This window comes from Helicoverpa zea, chromosome 29 (assembly GCF_022581195.2).
Source record: "Helicoverpa zea isolate HzStark_Cry1AcR chromosome 29, ilHelZeax1.1, whole genome shotgun sequence".
Taxonomy (NCBI): domain Eukaryota; kingdom Metazoa; phylum Arthropoda; class Insecta; order Lepidoptera; family Noctuidae; genus Helicoverpa; species Helicoverpa zea.
Window position 1 is genome coordinate 6,350,525 of NC_061480.1, and position 15,526 is coordinate 6,366,050.

Below are 15,526 nucleotides of genomic sequence, written 5' to 3' on the forward strand. Positions count from 1 at the left end.
CCTCGGGCGCGGTGCAGAGAGTGGAGAGAGAAATGGTGTATTTAAGTAAATATCTACAGCATTTTCACACTAGCGGATTTTCTGCTCGGTTTATCCACGGGACCACATACTATTGACAATTACCAGTACAATAGGTATTTACCGCACGGAATATAAAAATATGCTAGTGTAAAACCGCTGTTATTATAATCAAGAAAAACAATAAAACGACCATGTAAATCACAAAATAACTATATTTATAATAATCATTGATCAAAAACAGCATTAAAAACATTATGTAAGATCATATAATTGGACATATAACAAATAGGAAATAAACGTCACAATACTAGACACATACTCGTGAAATTTTAACCAATAACTGGGGAGGGCTGAGAGGGTTTACAAAATCGCCCTTTTTAATTACAATACCTGTATTATATCTTTATAAAGTACAATATATAAACATATAATATAAAGTCTTATTAATTCTATATTTTGGGCAATATGTACCCTCCCCCCCACCCCGACACAATACAGTCGCAACACAATACATACAGTTGGCCACAGATTCAATCTACCAATTTTGTAACATGCAAAATACAGTCGAAAACATTATTACATAAGATTGACTTAGCAGAATAACTATATTTACTACCGATTTCTATAAGCTATCTATTAGTTGTTAAGCGATAAGAGATATAATTTGAGCAATGGCTCTATATCACTATCGCTGATCGCAAAACATGGTATAGATAGGGCATAGTTACAAATAAAACAAGGGGGACATTCTATATAACAAAATTGATAAACAAAATATTTGGGCCAAAACACAAAACAATTTTTTGAGCCATTTTCTTCATAATTATTGTTAATTTTCTAGCTAGCGATATGTTCCGTACCAGTCTTGAATTCATTATTCTTACAAATCAATATGAGACGTAATTTCTATCAAATAAGGTGCATTTATGAACGATCTTCGCATTTCAAATTCTAACTTAAATAGTATGTTGTATTGAATACTTACCGTCTTACCACAAAAACTTTTTAACGTCAGTTTAAGACTTGTCTAAAAAAATGTCAAATTATGACGTTGACATATGGTTCATTTTGGAGCCACATTTTTTTTAGACAAGTGTAAAACAGTTGTTAAAGTTTTTGTAGTAAGGCCATTACAGTCTACCAAGGGGTATTGGGTTGCCCGGATAACAGGGTTGAGGAGGTCAGATAGGCAGTCGCTCCTTGTAAAGCGCTGGTACTCAGCTGCATTCGGTTGGACTGGAAGCCGACCCCAACATAGTTGGGAAAAGGCTCGGGAGATGATGATGATGATTGAATATTTACAAACAATATGAGTTAAAGTTTGTATGTAAACCTTACACTTGCAAGTTTTACTTACATAAGTAACTGGTATAAATTAGGAAATGTAAAACGCCTTTGTAAGTCGCTGACAGTAATTTCTTAGAACTCCTTACACTTACGGAAGTCACTTACGTATTTTTACGGAAGGAAATTACAAGTGTAAAGTAGGGGTAACAAATTGTATTATTAGAATTGACAAAATAACCAATGAATGTAAGAAAAACGTATAAAATGTTTGAAAAAAGTGGAAAAAAATTGACACTACTATATACATGCAATTATTGTTAAATTTCTATTGATACATTGAAATAAAAAAAATAACAAAATACATACCCCGTGTTTTTATTAACGAAACTCAATTTTGTAATAAATTGTTTTTCTACAATTTATTGGTTATTCAAGTCAATCAATAATAATTAAATTCTATTTTCTTCTTCTTTCGGACCGTATGGTACTTAGTTTAGCTTTATAACCTCGAAATACTCAAACGTCACTTAACTTTAAGTTCTACTTAAATACATGTCTATCGCAGCTACGTGAATAAGACAGAGATAGTGACGTTTAAGCAATCATTAAAATTAAGTGGCGTTTCAGTATGCGGCTGTAAAAGACTGGTGATCACGATAGCAGAATGTCGTCATCTCTCGTCTTGTGTTTCAAATATCGGAACATTCGCCTGAAAGTAAAGAAAATATAAAATTACTACAGGTTAAGCTTCGCTTGGCGCGATCGCTCTGGTGTGCGTTACCCTGGCCAGATGTTGTCGAAAATGGTCATTTTAATGTTATAGATAATTAGTTGTGCGGCTTCTGTAATTGTTGCGCACATTTTTAAATTTGTTGCGCTTATAGTTTTTTAATTATTTCACAAAAACATTTCCTGCTGGAGTAACGTTACCCCAGCTAGACCTTTTTCTTTCTGATGATAATAAAATTAGTTGTCTAGATAAAGTAAATGTTGTGCCATATTTTGTATTTGTTCTTTCTTCGGGTTTTCGCTTTTTCGTAACCACGTAAACTTGGTCGGGTTACCACGGTCATTCACTTCCTAATGACTTTAATCGTATTATCTCATTAATTATCCAATGTACTGAGCTGAAATTTTACTGACATACACCTGATCTATATAACTAATCATTGAGATAACATTCAGTTCATATATCCAATCCTGTGGCCAAATAACACCGCACACATCAAGACCGTGCTCGTGAAGAACTGAATATCATCATAACTTGTTAAATACTTACAGGATGCTAATGAAACTTCATATACATTTGAAGGCCACAAGTTACAAGCTTTAAAATGACGTTTAAAGTAAGTCTTTAGACTTCTTATTGAGGGTGCTGGGACCAATTGAAACGTTTTTCCATTTAATGAAATAACCTTTAAGATATGCATTATTTTGGTTTTATCATTGCCGAACAAATTTAAACTAATTCCTAGGAAGTCATGTACAAAATTTGATAAGAATCCGCTTAACCATTTCAAAGATCTAGCAAAACCGGAAACGTTACCCCAGCAAAATCTCGAATAACTTCGCAACCGAAGAAAGAACAAATACAAAATATGGCACAACATTTACTTTATCTAGACAACTAATTTTATAGGTAATATTTATTTAAATATTCCCATCAGAAAGAAAAAGGTCTGGCTGAGGTAACGTTACTCCAGCAGGAAATGTTTTTGTGAAATAATTAAAAAACTATAAGCGCAACAAATTTAAAAATGTGCGCAACAATTACAGAAGCCGCACAACTAATTATCTATAACATTAAAATGACCATTTTCGACAACATCTGGCCAGGGTAACGCACACGTCGCTCTGTGGATGGGTGCTCATCATGTCATGACGAGTTCTTCCTTTCGGAAGGCAAGATAAATTGGTGGGTCTCGGCTGTCATTTGAACATCCTTGGCAGTCGTTACGGGTAGTCTGAAGCCAGTAAGTCTGACAACAGTCTTACTAAGGGGTATTGGGTTGACCGAGTAACTGGGTGGAGGAGGTCAGATAGGCAGTCGCTCCTTGTAAAACACTGGTACTCAGCTACATCCCGTTAGACTGGAAGCCGACCACAACATAGTAGCTGGCCGTCGCGTCGGGCACGCTGACGTCACACAGCACGCGATACATACCAGACAGTCCTGGGCGCGTGGCCCCAGTCGCGCGGCGTGTGCGCGAGCGCGCGGCGCACGTGCGCGTCGGGCACGCTGACGTCACACAGCACGCGATACATACCAGACAGTCCTGGGCGCGTGGCCCCAGTCGCGCGGCGTGTGCGCGAGCGCGCGGCGCACGTGCGCGTCGGGCACGCTGACGTCACACAGCACGCGATACATACCAGACAGTCCTGGGCGCGTGGCCCCAGTCGCGCGGCGTGTGCGCGAGCGCGCGGCGCACGTGCGCGTCGGGCACGCTGACGTCACACAGCACGCGATACATACCAGACAGTCCTGGGCGCGTGGCCCCAGTCGCGCGGCGTGTGCGCGAGCGCGCGGCGCACGTGCGCGTCGGGCACGCTGACGTCACACAGCACGCGATACATACCAGACAGTCCTGGGCGCGTGGCCCCAGTCGCGCGGCGTGTGCGCGAGCGCGCGGCGCACGTGCGCGTCGGGCACGCTGACGTCACACAGCACGCGATACATACCAGACAGTCCTGGGCGCGTGGCCCCAGTCGCGCGGCGTGTGCGCGAGCGCGCGGCGCACGTGCGCGTCGGGCACGCTGACGTCACACAGCACGCGATACATACCAGACAGTCCTGGGCGCGTGGCCCCAGTCGCGCGGCGTGTGCGCGAGCGCGCGGCGCACGTGCGCGTCGGGCACGCTGACGTCACACAGCACGCGATACATACCAGACAGTCCTGGGCGCGTGGCCCCAGTCGCGCGGCGTGTGCGCGAGCGCGCGGCGCACGTGCGCGTCGGGCACGCTGACGTCACACAGCACGCGATACATACCAGACAGTCCTGGGCGCGTGGCCCCAGTCGCGCGGCGTGTGCGCGAGCGCGCGGCGCACGTGCGCGTCGGGCACGCTGACGTCACACAGCACGCGATACATACCAGACAGTCCTGGGCGCGTGGCCCCAGTCGCGCGGCGTGTGCGCGAGCGCGCGGCGCACGTGCGCGTCGGGCACGCTGACGTCACACAGCACGCGATACATACCAGACAGTCCTGGGCGCGTGGCCCCAGTCGCGCGGCGTGTGCGCGAGCGCGCGGCGCACGTGCGCGTCGGGCACGCTGACGTCACACAGCACGCGATACATACCAGACAGTCCTGGGCGCGTGGCCCCAGTCGCGCGGCGTGTGCGCGAGCGCGCGGCGCACGTGCGCGTCGGGCACGCTGACGTCACACAGCACGCGATACATACCAGACAGTCCTGGGCGCGTGGCCCCAGTCGCGCGGCGTGTGCGCGAGCGCGCGGCGCACGTGCGCGTCGGGCACGCTGACGTCACACAGCACGCGATACATACCAGACAGTCCTGGGCGCGTGGCCCCAGTCGCGCGGCGTGTGCGCGAGCGCGCGGCGCACGTGCGCGTCGGGCACGCTGACGTCCGACACCACGCGCGACACGCGCACGTCGCCGGCGCGCGGCCAGGGGGCCTCGCGAGCGTCGTCCACCACCAGCTCCACGCGCATCGTCACCTCCCACACGGAGCGCAGGGGGATGTTCGCCACCTACAACACAGAAAATATCAACGCTTTATTTGATGACCTTATGTGCCGTTATGAGTACATACGTCTAAGGTTTTAAAAACACACATGTTAGTTGTTAATATGTAGTTTTTAAAGCTCTTCACTGTCCGAGATACAGACAAAATCAGGTTCTCCTAAAACACCTACCTTTAAAATCAGATATCCGTCATTAGCAAGCTCAACGGCGCGGGCTGTCGCTGGCACTATGTACTATGACACACTAAACATATCCCCTGTAGGCTACACTCCTGTACCTTGAGCGTGAGATATCCGTCATTGTCGAGCGTGTACGCGAGGTGTAGCTTGGCGTCGTGCATGGCGCGGCCCCAGCGCAGCGCCACGCGCGCCACGGCGGCGCAGCGACGCAGCAGCGGCGGGATGTCGCTCGCCAGGCAGGTGCCGCCGCGGCAGGCTCGAGACACCATGTAGCGCATGGTCTCGCAAGCGAAGCGGACGCACATTGTTGCCACTGGGTTCTTGCGGTCTGGAGGAAATATTATTTTAATTTAAATTACCAAATTTTGATAATAAAGTAAAGTATATAGTGATAAAGTTATGATGATCAAGTTGATAAAGTCAGATGCTGGTTTTACAGGTAATTTTGATCATTTCTTGTTGTCTTTGACAACGCAGCGAAATGAACGTCTATACCCCTTTATAAACTCTCTCATTTACTACCCTTACCTATATAAATAAAGATTATTTATTCTTTATATGCTCTTTCTATATACTCCCATTAAGTACACTATCCTGGAATGATATAGGTTATAAATTATGCAGGGACAGAAGCAGTTAGAACGCGAGTGAATCCGCCAGACAGACCAAAACTACATAACGGTCAATATATAACATATGTATGCTAGTTTTTAAGGTATCTATGGGCTATTGATGCCTGAATGTAAAGTTTTAAATAAATATCCTCAAATTACATACCATGCTGCACAGTTTCCACAGTCACCTCGAGCACGGGCGTGTCACCCCTCACTCGGCTTCTAGCGGCATTATCATGTCTATGCGCTAGTCGGGCCGTCAGGCGTAACCGCCCGTGTAGGAGACGGAACGACCACGTGTCACCCGCTGAAGACTCCCATTCGCACTCGTGACTTCTGGAAATTTCCATGGTCAATATGTAGGGTGTACTTGTAAAACATTGGTACACAGCTACATCCGGTTAGACTGGAAGCCGACCCCAACATAGTTGGGAAAAGGCTCGGGAGATGATGATGAATATGTAGGGTGGATCTATTATTCAACATTTTACCTACTACCTTAGAAAAACTAGAACTAGAAAGCTAGGTCAGATGATGATGATAAAGTATTACTGCGGAAGAAATTTTAGTAAGTGTAATAGTTAGAATGATATTTGAGCAGTCTTTAAAATTGAGTGGGGTTTCAGTATTCGGCCGTAAGTTTTACATATTTTATGTATTTGTTTTTATTTCAAAGTAAAAAAGAAATTGGGATGATGAAGAATGTATTTGAGTAAATATAATAAAAAAATACTGAGAAGTAAAAAAAAATTCTAAGGGATTTTGGACACCTTCGCTCCTTGCAAGAAGGAGGAAGATAGAAATCTATATAACTGCTCAACCTGGGAATCGAACCCAAGACCTGACTTTAAGACAATACTTGTAATCCCACAAAATAAATTAAAAACTACAAAAAATATACATTATCAACTCACCCCATAAAAGGCAGCATATCAATCTTAGCGACCACATTGACTCCGGAATCAGAATCGCCCAGATTCGAGCTCAAAGCGCTGATCAATTCCGGATGCCAGTCTAACCGACCCCCTTTGCTCTGTAACGCGTTCTGATGAGATTGAGTCGTCGATGTGCTCAACACGTTCTTAACCACGTTGAAGTTCTTACTACTTGTAAAAGAACTGACCACTTCTAGGCTATTACTTTCTAAGACATCAGACTGAGATGCCGGCTCGTTGGAAGATTCTGACCGCGGCTTCAAGGCATTAAGAATAGATTTATCCACAATATTCGTGTTCAAACCACTTTCTACTGTATAATCTGTTATTAACTGTTGCACTGTTATATTCGTTCCAGGTTTCTTATCTCTCTTTCGAGGCGAAACCTTCTTTTCATGTTTCTTAGGAGATTCAATTACTGGTTCTATATTCTCTGTAATATCTTTTTCGGCGGCCATGTTTGTTTTTTCATTTATTGGTTTGTATACTTTAGGACTGCTAGATATTTTCTGCATTTTTGATACTGGTTTGGGTGTTACGTCCAACGCATTGATAGTCGGTTTACTGTTGGAAGATGGACTGTATATTCGTTTCTTGCCTTTATAAGGATTTGGTTGTTCTAGCGCTTCGTCTATCGACATGTCATGCTTTTCGTTGTCCGAGCTCATTTCTTGTATATTATACGTCTTCCGTACAGGCGTGAGTTCGTGTTGGCTGGGCTCGTCTGCTATATCCTGTGCCTCATGAGAAGCCGCCCTACTTGTCGCTTCGCCTTCAGATTGTGTGGTTAAAGATTCATCAACTAGTGTTAACGATGAACTAGCTTCGAGCAACTCTTTGTTACCTTTCATAGCTATCAATGTGTTGACCTCATTGTCTTTAAGTTCGCTTGGTATCGCGTCAATAGACTGGTCTATTGAAATCGGTTTACTCGAGCTGGATAGCATGCTGTACTGGTCTTCTTGCTTATAAGGGCTGAGGTTCCCTTGCGTTAGACGCTGTTTTGTCTCTACTCGATACTGCTTGGACACGTTATCTCTTTCGTGTTCAGTTTCATTTTGGGTATTATCATGTTTCAAATCAGACTGATTGCGCTCAGGAGTACCTATAGCGAGCTCGGACCTCTTCGGATTATACTTGTGTGCGTCCGAGTAGTCCAAAGTACCTATCAGTATGTTATTTAAAGGGTTCAAGTGATCGAATACTAAGACAGGAGGTACCGGCTCCTCCACAGGTGCCCGGGAATATAAGTACCTTTGTCTAGGAGGAGGAACCTCAAATTCGGAAGACTTCTCCGAGGAAGTCGAGAACTTGACTGGACATCTAAATGAGCGAGAACCCGACTTATGCAGAGCTCCGGTTAAAGAGCTCATTTTATCGATTTCATAATTCGATTCGGCGTTTATCGATTGGGAATCGATATCGACTTGACTGGTGGAAATTAGGTTAGCCTGGATCTGAGTGCTTTGCGTCGACGGGGCTTTTTTTACAGACTTGTCGATCGCAACGGAATCGAATGGCATGGTATCTGTCATGGGTTTCACTAAATCCAGCATAAGTTCCTTAATTCCATCGGACACATCTTTCAAATAAGTTGGAATCACTTTCGCTTTAGTTTCGGTCATGTACGAAGTTTCGCCGAAAGCGGTTTTCTTGAGGGGCGAAACTTTCGTGTCGAATTTCTTCTCGCTCACTTCGCACATCGACTCGTCGTCGAATTGCAAGGTTTTTACTACATCGTTACTCGCGCGATTGGACTTTTTAGATAGGTCTTGATCCATCGACTCGTCTTTCGAATCTTCTTCCGTACATTCAGTGTCGTTTAGTGCCATTCGTGATCGCTGCAGCACTGCTTGAGCCATCGATATATTGCTCATCATTTCTTCTCTACTCAACGCTATCGACGGCCGGTTTGGCACAAAACTGTGTCGCTTTGGATCAATGACTTCAGTCTTATCCTCTATGGCCACATGACCTTTGATCCTGACTTCTACAGGCGCCTCCCCTTCTTCGTTATTGTCGGTGAAATCAGATATCATGTCGAGTAACTCCTTAGTGTCATTAGCTCTCTTAAATGTGTCGCTCTGTTGTCGTAATTTGTTATTTTCGTCTCTCTCCACAATGTCTTCCAGGTTGGAACTGACAACGTCCTCATACAGTCTGTTCGTCGGATTCTGGGTTTCGTCTGTAATAGCTGTTTTTAGTGCTTCTAGTTTCTCCTGTAGAACAGCGATATTCTCATCTTCATCTTTGTATTCTAGAGCTGGCCTCGACCGCCTTTTTGTTGGCGAAAGCTTTTGAGAATCAGACTTTTCTTTTTCAGTTTGTGTGTCATTTTCAACATCCTTCGTGATATAAAACATGCTCTCGCTGGAAGTGCAATCAGTGTCTGCCTTTTCTTTGGCAGAAGAATGCTGGGATTCCAGCTCAGCCATTAACATCTTATCTGCAGTACCATCCTCCTCAGTGTGGACTGTAGTACTAGACATATCGAGTAGCGTATTGAGGACTGAATCATTCTGGTTTTCTAATAATTCATCATCATGTAGAGAATTTGCAACATCAGTTTGTGTTTGAATAACGTCGGCTTCTATGATAGGGCTACCTACTCCTATAGTCGCGTTCTTGAGGTTGAGTTGGTCTTTCCTTTCATCGACTCTGGGGTGTATGAGCGATACATCGACACTGTCCACTTCTGCGTTCGAAACGTCGACATCATCAGAAACTTTAGCAACAGATGCTTCTTTACCTTCGGTGTTCAAATCCGTAGTATTGTTCTTCAAGTCCACTTGTTCAGTTATGTTCGATTGCATTTTCTGCAAGCTCTTAGTAGCCGTCGTTTGGTACACGATCACATCTGGACAAGGATTGGCTACAACCTCTTGCTCCGTCACATCTAGTTCATTCTTCTTAGATTTGTCTAACAGTTCACTCTGGATAGTCATCAATACAGCTGGGATAGGTTTAGTTATTAAAACATTGGCTGTTTCTTCATCAAATATCATTGTTTTAAGTTTCTCTGATTCTGGTAGGCTCTGGACCTTTGGTATAGCTTCGGTGATGGACATTTCATCATCATTAGGATCCTCGTCTAAGGCAGTTTCATGAATCTCTTTGGGACCTTCAGGAGGTGGTTCTTCTTCATAAATCTCGTAGTCAATGACCTTTTCGTCAACTTCGCTCTTTACGTCAACTTCACTCTTTTCATCAATTTCACTGACTGGAGTTTTAGTGGTTTGACTAGTATCAGAATTTAGTTTGTCGAGTAGGAAAATGTTCGTTGAAATGGCTAGAGTCATGGAAATATTGTCTTCGTCAAAGATGATTGTTCTTCTTTTTTCCTTGTCGTTGGCAGCTTGATTTGAAACTATTATGTTGGCAGGAATAGCTTCGGTCATAGATATGTCATCATCATCATTATCATAGACAATTGTCTTTCTTTTGTGGCTGTTTGGTTTTCTAGGCGATATGTTTAACTTTTTAGATGTATCTGCATTTTCATTGCTAGGATCAGATTTAGGACTAAGATTAGTTTTAATTGTTTCTTGGCTGTATCCAGGTAGGAATTTTGTGGGAATTGCTTGTGTAATAGAAATATTTCCCGTGTCATTTTCATAAACAATAGTCCTCCTTCGATTAAATTCGTCTTTTTGATTTATGTTGTTAGGAAGAGACTTTGTGGTAGGAATACCCGGTTCATCTTTAACTTTATCTTTTAAACCAACTGTCTCAAGTATAATATTAGAAGGTAAGGCTTGTGTTACTGAAATGTTCCCAGTCTCATCTTCGTAAACAACTGTCCTTCTCCTATCTGTGATTGGTTCGCTCTTTTGTGCGAGAATGACATTCCTGGGTATCGCTTGAGTGACTGATATATTGCCTGAATCATCTTCATATATTATTGTGCGCCGTTTTTCTTGCTTCTGTTTCTCGGGTATTATGATATTAGCAGGCAACGCTTGTGTTATAGAAACGTTACCAGCTTCATCATTGAAAACTATAGTCTTCCTTTTTTCTTTGTCATCTATAAAGTTACTAGGTATAGCTTGTGTGACGGATAGATTGCATAGTTCATCATCAAAAACTATAGTTTTACGCTTATCATTCTTCTCGCTAACGAGTATACTAGTGGGTACCGCTTGTGTTATAGAAATGTTGCCAGTATCATTCTCGTAAACAACTGTTCGACGTCGTTCGGAGGTGTTACTATCTACTTTGGTCAAAATCTGTGATGGCAATGACTGGGTGACCGAGATGTTACCCGCACTTTGATCAAATACTATAGTTCTTCTCTTACTCGACATATCATTGGTAATCATTGCAGTATGGCAGATGATGTTCGTAGGCAGAGCCTGCGTTATCGATATATTTCCAGACTTATCATGTATAGTCCTCCTTTTAGGTACAATATCGACTCGATTCACAGGTAATGTTTCCGATATCTCATCTTCACTAGTCTTTATTTCCTGAGCGAAACTAAAACCAGAATTCTCACATTTAGGGACACGCTTATTGTTGCCGAAGTTTGGTAGATCGTCGTCGACGTTTACAACTATAGTTTTTCTCGGAGAATTTACGGGATTTGGCAAAAGATTCTGTCTATAATTCGTTTCTTTTTCTGGTTTATCTGGCTGCAGAGTCAAGCGCTTTCCATCGAACACTAATACTTGATCCGGTTCCTCGTTAACGGCGAAATTGACGGATTCCCGCGGTGCTGCGTAAGGGTTAATGGCAATATTTTCTTTGTCAGCCACCCAGTCGTTATTCAAACTAACTTTCTTATCTATAGAAGCGCTTTTGGACACATCCTGTACGGGACTGTGGACAGTATCAGTGATAGACATATCTTCATCATTGTTTTCGGCTACATGCGTCATATTAAGATCTACTTCTATATACTCAGACATGTCTCGCCTATTAGAGAAGGCATTATGGCGGCCCATACTATTACTAGAAACTCGTTTTATATCCCTCTGTATTTCATCGAGATCGTCTATCGCGTCACCACCAATCTGCTGTAAGGCTGAAAAGTTAACATCGATCCGACCGGAGTTTTCACACATAGACGGAGCTGTGAATTCATTTCCGAATATTTTGCTTTGCTGTTCGGTAAAAACGCTTAGTTCGAATTTGTTTTGTGGTGCTGTCAACTTGACGTCGTCGGTAACCTCGATGGGCGCGATTTGTTGGGAGTAATTAACATTATTGGTGGAGTTACTATCTGGGGTGGGGCCTAGGAACTCAATTGCTTCCTCGTCTTCAAATTGTTGTTCGAAAAGTTTCTTGCCTAGGTGGCCTACGGAATGGCGGGACGCGGTGGCTTCAGAATCGTTTCCGGACGATTCTAGCGATTTGTTGTGTTCCTCATAAAAGTTCTTCCATGTGGTTGTTGCTTCGTTTGTTACGAATTCACTGTGGGGAGAATAGTAAGGCTTGATTAATGTTTAACCCTAGAAAGACCAAGGCAGTCAAATTGGCAGCAAGGCAATTTCATTGTTAAATCTATACTAATATTATAAAGAGGAAAACTTTGTTTGGTCGTAATGGATAAACTCAAAACCGGCCAAGTGCGAGTCGGACTCGTGCACGAAGGGTTCCGTAAATTACAGTTAAATCAACCTATCTCAAAAACTATAAGAGATACTTTGATCAAACCAAAAATCGTTGAAAGAGTTAATTAGCATGCATCACCTCTATTTTTTTTAGAATTTTATACCCCGTAGTTATAAAAATAGAGGGGGGGGGACATACTTTTTACGACTTTGAGAGCTGATATCTCAAAAACCGTTCACTTTAAGAAAAATGTTTTTTAGAAAACTTTATATCATTTTAAAAGACCTTTCCATTGATACCCCACACGGGTATGTACATCGAAAAAAAAAATTTCATCCCTCAGTTACATGTATGGGGGGCCCCACCCCCAATTCTTTTTTTTACTATTTAGTGTCATATTTTTGTAGCGGTTCATACAACACATATTCCCATCAAATTTCATCACTGTAGTACTTATAGTTTCCGAGTAAATCGGCTGTGACAGACGGACAGACGGACAGACGGACAGACGGACATGACGAAACTATAAGGGTTCCGTTTTTGCCATTTTGGCTACGGAACCCTAAAAACTACTGGACCGATTTTAAATATTCTTTCACCATTAGAAAGCTATATTATCTGCGAGTAACATAGGCTATTTTTATCCCGGTGCGGGCAGTAGCTCCCACGGGACGCGGATGACACCGCGGGAAAACGGCTAGTATTTTACAAACTATGTTTTTGTTTCTTTTCTTATTATATGATTTTACGTAATTTGATATTGTTAAGCTAAATATATATTTAAAAAGAAAATAACAATATATTGTCTATGAATTGACCGCAATGGTCTTTGAAGGTATATGAAGCCTAGCCCTTCTAGTTTTAAAAGCTCTCTTTTAGATATTTACCTAAAATTCACCATAAAAAGGTTCATTATCTAAGCTAAGCTCAACACTAAATAGTATAAACAGAGTCACTTTTTCTGTCTCGTTGTCCCATTGCATGTTTAAATCTTCGAAACTAACTGATTTTCATGCAGTTTTTTATTTTAATAGAAAGCGTGATTAAAGAGTTATTAATACTATTAGAATCTTTATATTTTAACGTGTAGATAAGCAGAATTATGTGCAAATGTTTGTTATTCTTTCAGGCAAAAACATCTAAACAGATTGATGAAACTTGGCCATAAAATATTTCAATGTATCGGAATATGATTACCAGTAGTGCCTTCAGGGTAAATCTCACAGTAACTTAATTTGTTTAAAAGAGATATGTAGAAAAAATGCGGGAAGTCGTGGCCTAGTGGGCAAAGAACTAACCTCAAGTATTAGCAAATACCAATGCAACTTTTCTAAGTTTGTATATACTTTCTATGTATATCTAAGACACATATGACTGTACTTTGGAAGGCAAGTTAAACTGTAGGTTAAACTGTAGGTCATTGAACATCCTTGCCAGTCGTTACGGGTAGTCACAAGCCAGTAAGTCTGACACCAATCTTAACAAGGGGTTGCCCAGGTAACTGGGTTGAGGAGGTCAGACACGAGAGAGAGAGTAGCTCCTTGTAAAGGGCTGGTACTGAGCTACATCCGGTTAGGTTAGACTGGAAGTCGACCCCAACAGAGTTGGGAAAAAAGCTCGAAGGATGATGTAGGAAAATATAGATACATGATACTACTTACGCTACACCAGTCCTGCGAGAGAAGCTGACTCGTCGACTCTTCGCTGTGTCTGTTGGCGTTGCTACATTGAACTCTAACTCGGAGAACGGTGTACGGGCTGGACGTTGGCTTTTCAGTATGGAGGAACGGCGTTTTCTTCTGTGGAAATGGAAAAAGAAAATGAATGTTGGCAGGCAGTTGCTCCTTGTAAAGCGCTGGTACTCAGCTGCATCCGGTTAGACTGGTGGCCGAGCCCAACATAGTTGGGAAAAGGCTCGGGGGGCTGGCTCGGGAGATGATGATGAAAATGAATCGTGTCATACCTTTATAGGCAGTTAGCTGCATGTACACGTACACTGTTAATAGGCATGGGCTATGCCTAAAAATCTTGTTTGCTATACCGCAAAGCAACCAAGAATTTTATTAGGTACAAGTTAAGTTTTTTAAATAGTTTTAGTTTGAAATGCTGTTAGTGTGCTAATTAATGAAATCCGCCCCTAGGACGACCCACTGACCAACTAGCTCACTAACTGTAAGTCCGCCCCTAGGACGACCCTCTGACCGAGGCAGTAATATCTTAAGAGGACCCACATTAAACCCCTCATCATCTTTCACACATTTTCCAATCTAGCAGTAGGAGGATTGAAATATACATATTTTCTTTCTTTACAGGTCCGGTACTCACTTTCATACATTTGAATTATTGCATACCGAAATAATATACAAGCTTGTGAAAACTTAGATTCAAACTTCGAAGCAATTTCAGAGTATTCAAAACTTACGTCGCGGCAGCATCAGATGCCCTGCTCTGTTGTGTATCATCCATTTTATCAAATAATACACTAACAAAGTCTAAATATAACCTACATTTAACTCATCACTTTTCCACGTTCACTTAATTATTTAATTAAAATATTGTTTATACTTTCAAACAATATGTTTTCAAAACACAACGGCCGCAATCATTTCAAAATTTGACTTTGACAGTTTTTAATTTTAAACGCATGTTTTTAATCTGGCCTCTAAGTTGGACCCAGGCTTTTCAGTTAGCCAGTGTTGCTATATAACAAAGTTTCTAACAAGTTTCGACTTCAAATAAAATTAATTCATAAAATAAACACTGATTTATCAGATTTTTACGTATTATTATAAACTAAGTATGATGTGTATCTTTAATAGGACCCTTATTAGTTTGTTTTTAAAGTTACAAGAAGGTTTATTGCAGAATAATCCCTAATTGACGAGAAACACGATCTTATTTGATAAAAGTTCTTACAAAATTACCAAATGGAATATAAAAGCGTAACTTACAATACCCATACCACACCAAGTGCGGTGACGGTCAGTAGGGTGGTGTATAAGGAACAGATCGCTAGCCAAATGAGAACAATGGCATAGTCTACACTCACTGAATCAGACATTAGAAAGCATAGCAATTTACACTACATTGCTTCGTTTACAAACAAAGAATTTTAAATAATTTTACTTCACAATTTTGCTACCATGGACCAGAACATGTCATCTTGACTACATTGAGGATTCTTTATTTTTCTTCGAAAACGAGATGCCGGATTTTCTTTACGTAAACGAAGG

At 42.1% G+C, this 15,526-nt stretch overlaps 1 protein-coding gene across 1 annotated transcript; it reads right to left on the minus strand.

The window, feature by feature from the left end:
- Positions 1 to 215: 215 nt before the first annotated feature.
- LOC124644152 lies at positions 216 to 14,885 on the minus strand. The gene is made up of 7 exons (XM_047183389.1): positions 14,716 to 14,885; positions 13,955 to 14,092; positions 6,720 to 12,152; positions 5,969 to 6,141; positions 5,290 to 5,519; positions 4,812 to 5,017; positions 216 to 2,017 (listed from the first exon to the last, which is right to left on the minus strand). Exons 1-7 carry the CDS (start codon positions 14,757 to 14,759, stop codon positions 1,960 to 1,962), a joined length of 6,282 nt encoding a protein of 2,093 aa, XP_047039345.1. The 5' UTR covers positions 14,760 to 14,885; the 3' UTR covers positions 216 to 1,959.
- Positions 14,886 to 15,526: the final 641 nt, after the last annotated feature.

What these genes read in the sequence shown, in the direction of transcription:
- LOC124644152 (XM_047183389.1), bottom strand. Translation starts at nt 14,759, where the DNA reads ATGGATGATACACAACAGAGCAGGGCATCTGATGCTGCCGCGAC. An exon ending in TGTGGAAACTGTGCAGCATG is followed by an intron (nt 5,520 to 5,968) that starts GTATGTAATTTG and finishes TATTTCCTCCAG; the next exon opens with ACCGCAAGAACCCAGTGGCA. An exon ending in CACGCGCCCAGGACTGTCTG is followed by an intron (nt 2,018 to 4,811) that starts GTATGTATCGCG and finishes CTTTACTTTCAG; the next exon opens with GCGAATGTTCCGATATTTGA.